Consider the following 11009-nt stretch of genomic DNA (forward strand, 5'->3'; position numbering starts at 1 on the left):
AATATGGCAGTGGAATGGGTTGAAGTCCGACGGGCCGTCAAGGCAAGGCTACCGCTAATGAAGCAAAATTATTAGATACTTAACCTAGCTCTGATACCAAAAAAAGATTAAAAGAATTATTTGACTTTCCTATGAATGAGATAGAGATCATGTATATATAATATATTCATTATACAATTTAAGAAACGATATAAATAAATAAATAATACTAAATCAGTGATTGACACAATTACAAATTATATACATAATATAAAAAATAAATTGATTCTATATACTCTAATTTCTATAGTCTAACATCCCCTACCCACTTTTGAAGTGCATGAAATTCATACACGATGCTAAGATGTTGGTATAAAATTTAACTCATTTGACATAGTTAAGTGTGCTAGGTTTTCGAGAAAATTTTAGAAACAACCAACTTTCAAAAAAATATGAAAGAAGTGATTTTCAAATTTTCGACAAATGCTTTTGCACAAAAATGAAAACGACAAGTGCTCTCAAAACTTTCCTTAGGTTTTTTTATTCTTTGCTTTTGAAAACACGAAAAACACATGCTTGTTTCTGTGTCTGTCATTCTTCGACTTTGCCATCAAGAAAAACAAAAACAAATCCATTCATGGCCTCTCTCTCTCTCTCTCCTGCTTTGTCCTGTTTCTTCTTCTTCACTGAGTTTTCCTCTGGTCTGTCTGTGTCTTTATTTAGGCTGCTTGGCATGAAACCAACCACAAGAAGACCCAATTCAATAATGCTCTGTTCTTCCCCTTTATACATCTTCCATCACTGTCATTTAACTACAGAAGAAACCAAGACATATGATCAAGATCGGATGGATTGAAATGCGCCATGGTATTCTATGGACCGCGATGCACGATGTTGTTGGGAGCCCACCATATATGTTCCTGTTCCTACATGGAACTGTCATTTACTGCTGAGGATCAGTGAGAAAGTGATAGAACACTAACATGTTTGATCTCCATTCTGTTCAAAATTCAAATATCTATCGCATCCTATGTTGATCATTGTCAGATGCTACAGAACGCAGGGTCGATACAGATTAGTGGATGCTAGGGTCGTTAACAAACACTTCCCTTCCGTTGTTCGTTCCGCTTTTCATTTTTGTTTTCATTTTTTCAAGAAACTGAAAACAAAAACTTAGTTGATATATTACCAAACATTTTCTTTGTTTTTCTTTTCAAACACATTGTAAGAACTAATAAGAGATCAATCAAAATAGGGACATATATTAAGGTAATTTTATATGATAATACACATACTATGCTATACCAAAACAGAAGAAGAACAAGACATCCAAAAAATCAGTTAAGGGGTATAATATAAGAGCTACACTCCTTTTCCAGTGGTATTTTCTTTTCTTTTCACTTCACTGCCCTTCTCTCACATCATCTTCCCTCGGCCGAGCCGAAGAACTCGAACCGGATGCCATGTCCAGCGCCTGCCCATGTGTGAATCTCTGTAACTGTATCATTCGTGCATAAATCCCATCCGGGTAGTTTTTCAAAAGGTGCGAATGGGAACCTTGCTCGGCCACTTTCCCATCGTCTATCACAGCAATGACATGGGCATTTCTTATTGTTGATAGACGGTGTGCAACTACAATTGTGGTTTTTCCCGAGCAAGCGCGCTCCAATGCCTCTTGAACACTCCTTTCTGACTCAGCATCAAGTGCGCTCGTGGCTTCGTCAAGTAACATTAGTTCAGCTTTCCTTAAAAAGGCCCGAGCAACCGCAATTCTTTGCTTTTGTCCCCCGGACAATTGAACTCCCCTCTCCCCAACAAATGTTTTGTAACCGTCTGGCAATGACGATATGAATTTGTGCGCATTTGCCAAAGTTGCTGCTTCAGTTATCTCAGCTTCGGTTGCTGATTCGTGCCCATAAGCAATGTTTTCGTAAATGGTTGTGGCAAAGAGGCATGGCTCTTGTGGCACGAGCGCAATATGTTGTCGCAATGCCTTTAAATTGTACTTTCGAATGTCCTTCCCATCAATCATGACTCGCCCAGAAGATGGCTCATAGAATCGCTCTATCAGAGCGATGACCGAGCTCTTACCACATCCACTAGGACCGACGAGAGCGAGAGTCTTGCCAGCTCGTGCACGGAGATTGAGGTCTCGGAAAATTGGCACGTCAGGACGTGAAGGGTAAGAAAAGTCGACGTGCTTGAATTCCACTTCCCCACGTAGGTGATCAGGAACTGGGGTCGAATCCTTCTCATCAGGGTCAATTTCAGATTTGCGGTCAAGAAGGTTGAACACTGACCGCATGGCTCGACCGCCCTTGATGAAATCAGGGGCTAGAGTCAATGTCTCGGCTGCTCCGTTGGCGGAGACCATGAGGACCATGAAAACTCGGATTGTCTTTGAAAAATCGGATATTCCATGCTTTACAAGCCATGAGGCGTACCAAAGGCCAAGGGCATAGGAAGCATAGAGTGCAAATTGGGCTATTCCATAGCCACTTCCAGCAATCTGTCCTTTCCAGAAGCAGCGCCGGAGTGGTGTTTCAAGGTTGTTGGTAAAAAGACTGACGATTTTCAATTCTGAATTGAAGGCAGCGACAGTTCTTACGTTGGCTACGGCCTCTCCTGCCAGTTGTGTGGCTTTGGCATGGGCTGCTTCTAGGTCTCCGGAGAAACCTTGCATGAACATTTTCTGTTGAAAAAACAACAAAAATTAGTAAATGTGGGCTCTCTGTCATCCAATTCCTAAATTTAAGTTCCAAATTGTAATGCTTTCAATGTGTATTGTTAACCAGATGTTTCGTTTGGTTTTGTTTGGTTTTGTTTTAGTTTTTTATTTTATCTGTTTTCATTTTTCAGAAGGCAGAAAGTTGTTTGGTGAAATGCTTCTGAGAACTTCTTCAGGATTTTTTTTTTTTTTTTTGAAGATAACCCATTTTTTAGGAAATAACTTTTGAATTTTGAGAACTGTTTTTGCACAAAAATGAAAATAATGGATGTTTTCGAACTTGTCATAGTTTTGTTTCCAAAAACACAAAAAATGGAAACGAAGAACACGAAAACACAACCAATCTTCATCAATAACAAGAATTGTTAACCAGCTATTTTTTAAATGGTATGTTAGCTTGTGTTTTCATTTTTAATTATTTCTTTTTATTTTTCGGAAAACATATAAAACTTAGCTGTTTCCATAAACTATTTTCAGAAAGAATATTTTCTGAAAACAACCCATTTTTTAGAAGACACAAAAAGTTTATGTCCAAAACTTGGAAAACAGTTTCTTGCAAAAATAAAAAGGAAGAAAATGAAAACAAACCTGGAGGACAGTGGCTGCAACAACAACAGGAAAGACAGCGATGAGGACAAGAGCTAGCCGCCACTGCAAAACGAATCCCGCAGTGCAGGCAACAATCATGAGCGCTGAATTCTGCATGATCACTGAAATGCGGTCTCCAATAGCAGACCTAACATTGTTGGCATCGAGAGCAAGCCTGGCTGCAATTCTAGAACTGTCATTCTCCTCCTGATCGAACCACGCCAATTCATTTTTCAGCACCGCTGCCAGCATTTTCTCCCTCACTCGTTTGGTAAGGTTTTCTCCGACCACGTCCCAAAAGAAATGTTGCAGCGTGTTGAAGAGCAGCGCAGCTGATGAAACCCCAATTAATAGATAGCAGTATTTTCTAATTTCTCTGATCATGTGTGCATCATCTGGATTGTAGTAAACACTTAGGACAGCACTCAGAACGTATGCAAAGAAGGCACTGAGGGAACCACAAACAACGGAGCCTATAGAGCCGACGAGGGCATAAGCCCATTCAGGAGAGTTCATTTTTGCCAGGCGCCAGAAGGAACTCGCTTGCTCTTTGAATGCGAGCTTTTCAAGCCGGTAATTGGGATGGGATGCATCGAGGGAGAGGCTAAAGTCTGAAGTGGAGAAGTCAGATAGGCGGCGTGAGTATGGTGATCGACCATAGGAGGAGTTTCGGGCAATTATTGGCGAGCTCACTGAGTTCCTGGCACTCGAAGGCCTGCAAAAGAATATTCCATTTTAAGCAACAAATCATGAGCCTATTATCTATCATTACAACGGGAAATTTAGAATTATATACTAATAAAGTTAGTGAAAGTACCTTGCACTACTTTTTCTGGCATTATTGAGAGCGGTTTCATGAGCTGTTTCCTGCATCCGTATGAGCTTTGCATAAACACCATTTTCTCCTTTGGCCATAAGCTCCTCGTGAGTTCCAATTTCTGACACGCTGCCCTGTTGGAGTACAACCACAAGGTCGGCCTTTCGGATAGTAGAGAGGCGGTGTGCAATGACAAGAGTTGTTCTCCCAATCATGAACCGATCAAGAGCCTCTTGCACTAGCTTTTCTGACTCAGAATCCAATGCACTTGTTGCCTCATCTAAAAGCAAGATTGCGGGGTTTTTCAGCATTGCCCTTGCTATGGCTATTCTCTGCTTTTGCCCGCCCGAGAGTTGAACGCCTCTCTCCCCTACCTTCCATTTTCAATCGGTTTTTCGCTTATTGTATGTCATAATTTACCCCAAAAATAATGAACATTCAAAGAAATCAACACTTTGCGCCTCTCTCCCCTACCTTCCATTTTCAATCGGTTTTTAGCTTATTGTATGTCATAATTTACCCCAAAAATAATGAACATTCAAAGAAATCAACACTTTGACTCTCAAACCAGGACAGGCTTGGATCATAGCCACATTTTTTTTTTCCTTTTTTTCATTTTTAATAATTATTACATAAATTAAAGAACAAGAATTTCCATTCATTTTTAGTTGTTTTTAATCCAAGTCTTCATCAGAATTTAAGTCCTTCAATTCATCTTTTGTAATTTTCTTTCCATAAGCAATTTAACTTCTCTGATTACAAAACAAATTCTTGATTGACTGAAATACTTATTTATTTCTTTATTATTTGATGTTTGTAATTGTTTATGCTGCCCTTTGTCGCCTAATTGCCACCATCAAATCGCATTAATCGCTCTTATTGTCATTATCAATCCCATAGAGTCGCATTCAACGTCCTCCAAGTTCCATGAAATCTCTAATCTTCTACGTCATGGATTATTTTTTTAATTATCACCTCTAAATTGATAATATTATCATTATAACTCAATACTTTTTTCTTTTTGTTGGTTACTAGGAAGATTTCTTCTGCAAATGCTCTTTCTCCTTCTTGCCATTATCCACCTAATCTTTTCTATTTTATCCTAATTGTCAATATCACAGAATCTCTTTCACCATCCGACAAGTCCGTTAAAAACTCAAATATTTATTTAGTTTTCTAGGGTGTTTTTCATTATTATATGCTCTGATGAACCCTACATGCTCTTCATTTTTTTTAATTGTTTCTTAGTTTTTGCATGAATAAATAAAACCCCATCTGGCCATTTACATCAGCACATGCATAGTTGACCCTGAAGCCATGTTACCTTTTTTTTAAATGCATGACCAAACACCTCCGCTCATTGACTTCTAATACATGTCAGGTTTGTATTTTGACCAAACAAGCCATTCAACTTCTAAAATAAAAAATTCTAACTAGAGAAGTCCTCTTTGTTAAAGATCTATGACTAAATTTCATATGTAGTATATACTATATTAAACTTAAGTACTTTCAGCTATGCCTAAGTAATTGAGTTTACTATATGACCACTGGTTGTTAAAATCAAGATCATATGCGGGATTGATGAGAAGGTGTCATAGAGCCGATTGAGGATTGTAAGATTCCACTTCCTATAAAAATATATATATATATATATATATATATGGTAAGAATACTAATAATGATGATGAATATTAAAAATAAAGTGAAAAATTACCAACCTAATAATCCTACTTACGATCCCACATGATCTACTTGTGATCTTGCTATAATACCGATTTTATGACAATTTGGATCGCTTTGTAAAATTCAGGATCATAGTGGATTGCGATTTTGACAACTATGTATTATTTCCCCCTTCTGTGCATAAAACATTTTATATTAGCTCGTAAACAGTGTTTTACCAAATAAAATAAAAGAAATATTTAAGAAATCTGATTTCTAATGTATATGAAAATGAGATAAATTCGACACTTTTGCACCTGACACCTGCTCCCGAGTCCATATATTCTAGGAGGGTTCATATAGAGAAACTTATGATTCTGTCCTAAGATATTTATACCGAACCAAATTAACTGTCTGCTAACCTGAGTGTCAAAGCCATCAGGAAGCTTGATGATGAATGAATTGGCATTGGCAACTCTGGCGGCTTCTTCGATCTCAACTAGTGTTGCGTCGGGCCGACCCAATAGTATGTTTTCTTTAATGGTGGTGGCAAACAGAGCAGGCTCTTGACTCACTAGCCCAATTTGCTGCCTCAGCCATTTCAGCTTCAATGCCTTTATGTCATGCCCATCCAACAGAACTTGCCCTGCACACACACAGCTTCTATTTATTAACATAGATTTTCATTCTACAACATTATTGTTCACAACCATATCCACATGAACTCAACAAGGCACTATTAACTGCAACTGCCAGAATTACATTAAATTTATATAGTACAATATTTAGATCATCTCTAGCAAATCGTGTATTTTAATTTTACTAATGTCATATTTTAGAATTTTACTAATGTCATATTTTAGCATGGCGTGGCATTTTTGGGGAATGGTCGAACATACTGTGTATTAAAATTTGTCATGATGCTCTTATTGTGCCAAATTTGACAGGTTGGATAGCATAATGCTAAATTTGGCACAAAAAATAACACACTAGTAAAGCAGGATTTTTGTGTCTATTGTGTCAAATTTTAGCAATAGCACAACGAGTTGCTCTTGTGACCGTTCAACTACACATGGAAACCAATCATGAAACCAAACAAACACAGAACACACAAGTCTTGTATGCATACTAATTAGATCAATGCATAATTATTTTGTGAATCAGAATGAAATATATTGTGTATTTAATTTACCTGAGGTAGGATCATAGAATCTCTCAATGAGGGAAACCACAGTGCTCTTGCCAGAGCCACTGCTTCCAACCAAAGCTATAGTTTTTCCAGCAGGAACAATTAGCGAGAAATCATTAAGAATTTGAACTTCTGGCCTCGATGGGTAGGAGAAATCAACGTTCTTCAGCTCAACCTGCCCGGTGACACAGTCTAACTCCAAACCCGATTCGCTGTTCTTCTCAACGTCCGGTTTATGATCAATTATACGAAATATTTTCGCCGCTGCAACTCTAGCCTTGGCAAACGCAGCCATGCTTGGAGCCGACTGTCCTAATGCTCTTTCGAGCCAAAAAAACAGATTGATTTAGCATATGAGATTCAATAGGAGATACAAAACTGGACAAGTGCAACGGAGTACTTACAAGCCACCGATCATAACAGCGAACATTGTGGCTATGGCAAGTCCGCCATTGGTGTAGTGGTGCCGAACCAGATAACCCCCATACCAGAGAAGAAGTGCATAGCAACAGAAAACAGTGAAGTATGTTGCTCCCAATCCCATTCCCTTTGCAAATCCACTCTTGTAACCGAGCCTCTGTGCTACCTTCAACGCCGAGGAATATGCTTGCAGTGCTCTTGATTCCCCAACAAATGCCAAAACTGTCCTAATTTGAGCTATTGTCTGCATTTTTTGGCTTAAATCAGCAATACCCAGATACAAAAACAGAGAAAATTTACAAGGAAACTATGTCCACTCTCAATCCAACAATGCAAATTCGAGCTATTGTCTGCATTGTTAGCTTAAATCAGCAACACCCAATTGAAAAAACAGAGAAAATTTAATTTTGTGGGTACTTTTTTTCTGAGTAAGTAGAATATGAACAAATGTTGGAATTTTCAAACTTCTCTCACCTGTTCTGCAATGTTTCCTGCTTCAGAAAGAGCTTCTTGGCTTTTGGAAGAGAGCTTAGCTAATGTGGTGGTGTGGACACCTCCAATTACAGCAATGAGAGGAACCACAGCAAGAGTGACAAGTGCTAATTGCCAAACAGCAGTGAAACCCACCACAAATCCAGACACAAATGTTGCCATATAATGTAAAAAATTCCCCAACTGCACAAAATTATACCCAAAAAAAACAAGCCTATTCAGAATAAATTTGCAAAACTTGGACAACAAAAACATTGAAATCAAATGGGGTTTTTCTTTTCATTCACCTTCTCGCTAATGGCGTCCTGAACCATCACTGCATCAGTGTTAATGGCGAAAACGACATCGGAAGTTCGGACCTCTGTATCAAAAAATGGAATGTCTTGATTCAGAGCTGCTTCTAAGTACTTAATCCTCATTTTCGTCGATTGTCTCTCTCCAGTCCACATCCAACACGAAATCTCTGTAACCATTTTTCAATTCCTTTCAATTTCATTGCAAACTCATGAAATACAAACCAAGAATTAAATACCCAAATGATCAATCTATATATGTATATATATAACTCACCTGCCCATGAAGATGCCCATATTGCAGCCCCAACAACAAGGAAGTAAAACGCATACTGCAAAAATTCACAATCAAAAACACTTTCAAATCCACCAAAAAACAAAAAAACCAATATTGAATTTATGTTTTTACCTTGATAACTTCGTGTGTCATCTTATCAATGTTGTTCGCATTAGACCCAAAAGAATTCACAAGATCGGCGAAGAATCGAAGAAACAGAGGCAACGAAGAGCCATGAACAATGGCACCAACAGTCCCAATTGCCATCAAAACATAGTCCAACCCATCTGCGAACCTGAAAAGCTCACCAAACCCAGTTGAAGGAAGAGAAGAACCATCTCTCTTCACCTCAGAAACCTCCTCCATATCTCTTCTCTCTCCTCCCCTGTTTTCTCTCTCTTCAAATACTTTTCCTTCTGTGTCTCTAGCTGTTGTTTTTGGTGGTGATGACACGAGTTCAAGGCCTTGCATTTCAGACCATCTCCACTGCTCAACCGTCTTTATCTCCTCAGAATCTTGTGACATTGCTTGCTTTATCTCTCTCTCTCTCTCTCTAAAACTTTGGAGCTCTGTTTTTCTCTCTCTAGAATTGTTTGTTTTGATTGAATTCAATTGAACATATGTCTGGGAGAGTAAAGAAAGGCAGAGCCTTTTGGGTTTTTACAGTTTTTGGGTGGTTTCTTCAGTTGCTGATTCTGTAAAAGAAGACACACAGCTTACACGCACAGAAAATGACAGATGATGAGGAGGTGAGGCAGAGTCTAGAGAGAGAAATTTGTGGAGAGAGAGAGAGAGAGAGAGAAGTGGGGAGCCTGTTCTTCTCCGACAATGAATACTGTAGTGTGAAAACTTGAGATTGGGTTTTTGACCAAAATCAGATTCGAAGCTGGAGTGTAAAAATATACTCCTCTGCACATCCTCAAATATATATGGGTACAGCATGTCTCATGTTGAAATTAAAATTGGATAGTTTAGTTTGGCTCATAGGCTCGTTGTTTGGCTTCATTTTAAGAATCTGAACTATCAATAAGCAGAACTCATTAAGGTGGTGTTTGGCAAGTTGGGTTGAGGTTAAAATAGCCACAAAAGACAAAACAGACTATTTTAGTCACAACAAACAAAACATCACATCCAATCCATAATCATTACACTCTTCTCTCACAAAAAAAATCAAAAAAGCCAAAAAGCCAAAAAGCTCTTCCCAAACCAAACTTTTTAGCCCAGGTTAAAATAGCCAAAAAAACCAAAAAGCCAAAAAGCCAACCCACTTCCCAAACGGAGGCTAAGTGTTATATTTTTATAAAAAATTAAGTTGATCGGATATCAATAACTATTTGATCGGATCAGAATTCTATCAACTATTTATTTTTTCACCGTTCATTTTTTCAATACAAATTTAACTGATCAAATAGTTATCGATATCCAATCAACGTGATATTTGAGATATAGCACTCAACGAATTCTACATATATAACGGTTCGAATTATTAAAACGAAACCCAAAATGAACCTATAAATTAGACTGAATCCATTTACTCTTAACTTTAACATCAGACAAGCTGAATCTATATATATACTCCTGTATCAAAATATTTGTATTGATTAATACTAAACGAAAAAACTTTTCGTATAAATTTTTTATACTTGTAGATCAATGTCATTCTCTCACATGAATGTGAGAGTCATATTTACGCTCTGTTTGGGAATGATTAAAGTGATTAAATTTATCAAAAAGATAAAATAAATTAATTTAATTAATATAATATATTATATTTAAATTATAATTATTTTATTTTTTCTCTCATAATTATCATATTTAAATTTTAAAAAATAAAAAAATTCTTCTCAAACAAAATTAATTTAACCAGATTAAATTAGCTAAAAAATTAAAAATTAAGCTGAATTAGTTCTTTTCAAACTAAGGCTTGTTTTGTAATGGCTTTGTGATTTTAGATTTTATTTTCTTATACTTTTTATATAGTTCGGAACATGAAACTTCGTCATAAATTTCTCTTTTCGAAATTACACTTTTTTCCTGTTTGAAATTGGCTCTCTGTAACTGTTAACTTTCAATTTCAAATACCCATTAAGCCCCCGTTTGGGAAGTGGGTTGGCTTTTTGATTTTTTGGCTATTTTAGCCTGGACTAAAAAGTTTGGTTTGGGAAGGGCTTTTGGCTTTTTGGCTTTTTTTGTGAGAGAAGAATGTAATGATTATGGGTTGGATGTGATATTTTGTTTTTTGTAACTAAAATAGCCTATTTTGTCTTTTGTGGCTAAAATAGCCAAAAAAAACCCCGTTTAGCTCTTGCCAAACGGAGCCTAAATGTATATCATTAGAAAGAAAATAAATCAACTTGTTTGGTGTGAATTTTCAGAATTTATTTTTAAAAAAATTAAAATTTTCATATTTTCATATTTTTTAAATTTTTATTGAATTTTTTTAATATTTTAAGTAATTTTTAAAATTTTTAAATATACCTAACATAAATACACTTAAAAAGTATAATATTTGTAAAAAAAAATCTTTAAAAAATTTACTAAATACCAAATATATATATATATAT

General features: G+C 36.7%; 1 protein-coding gene across 1 annotated transcript; it reads right to left on the bottom strand.

Annotated features, from left to right (window-relative positions):
• Positions 1 to 1221: 1221 nt before the first annotated feature.
• On the bottom strand, positions 1222 to 9340 carry LOC114269470 (ABC transporter B family member 1). Its single transcript, XM_082919390.1, has 10 exons — positions 8578 to 9340; positions 8446 to 8500; positions 8163 to 8338; positions 7858 to 8058; positions 7368 to 7627; positions 6967 to 7283; positions 6197 to 6420; positions 4113 to 4486; positions 3296 to 4010; positions 1222 to 2671 (listed from the first exon to the last, which is right to left on the bottom strand). The coding sequence occupies exons 1-10, from the start codon at positions 8968 to 8970 to the stop codon at positions 1382 to 1384; spliced, it is 4005 nt and encodes a 1334-aa protein (XP_082775516.1). The 5' UTR covers positions 8971 to 9340; the 3' UTR covers positions 1222 to 1381.
• Positions 9341 to 11009: the final 1669 nt, after the last annotated feature.

This window comes from Camellia sinensis, chromosome 3 (assembly GCF_055761805.1).
Source record: "Camellia sinensis isolate YWXY chromosome 3, ASM5576180v1, whole genome shotgun sequence".
Taxonomy (NCBI): domain Eukaryota; kingdom Viridiplantae; phylum Streptophyta; class Magnoliopsida; order Ericales; family Theaceae; genus Camellia; species Camellia sinensis.

Coding starts and splice junctions, on each gene's coding strand:
- LOC114269470 (XM_082919390.1), bottom strand. CDS start 8,970: ATGTCACAAGATTCTGAGGAGATAAAGACGGTTGAGCAGTGGAGATGG. Junction 8,059..8,162: donor AGGACGCCATTAGCGAGAAG/GTGAATGAAAAG, acceptor AATTTTGTGCAG/TTGGGGAATTTTTTACATTA. Junction 7,284..7,367: donor GCTGTTATGATCGGTGGCTT/GTAAGTACTCCG, acceptor TTGGCTCGAAAG/AGCATTAGGACAGTCGGCTC.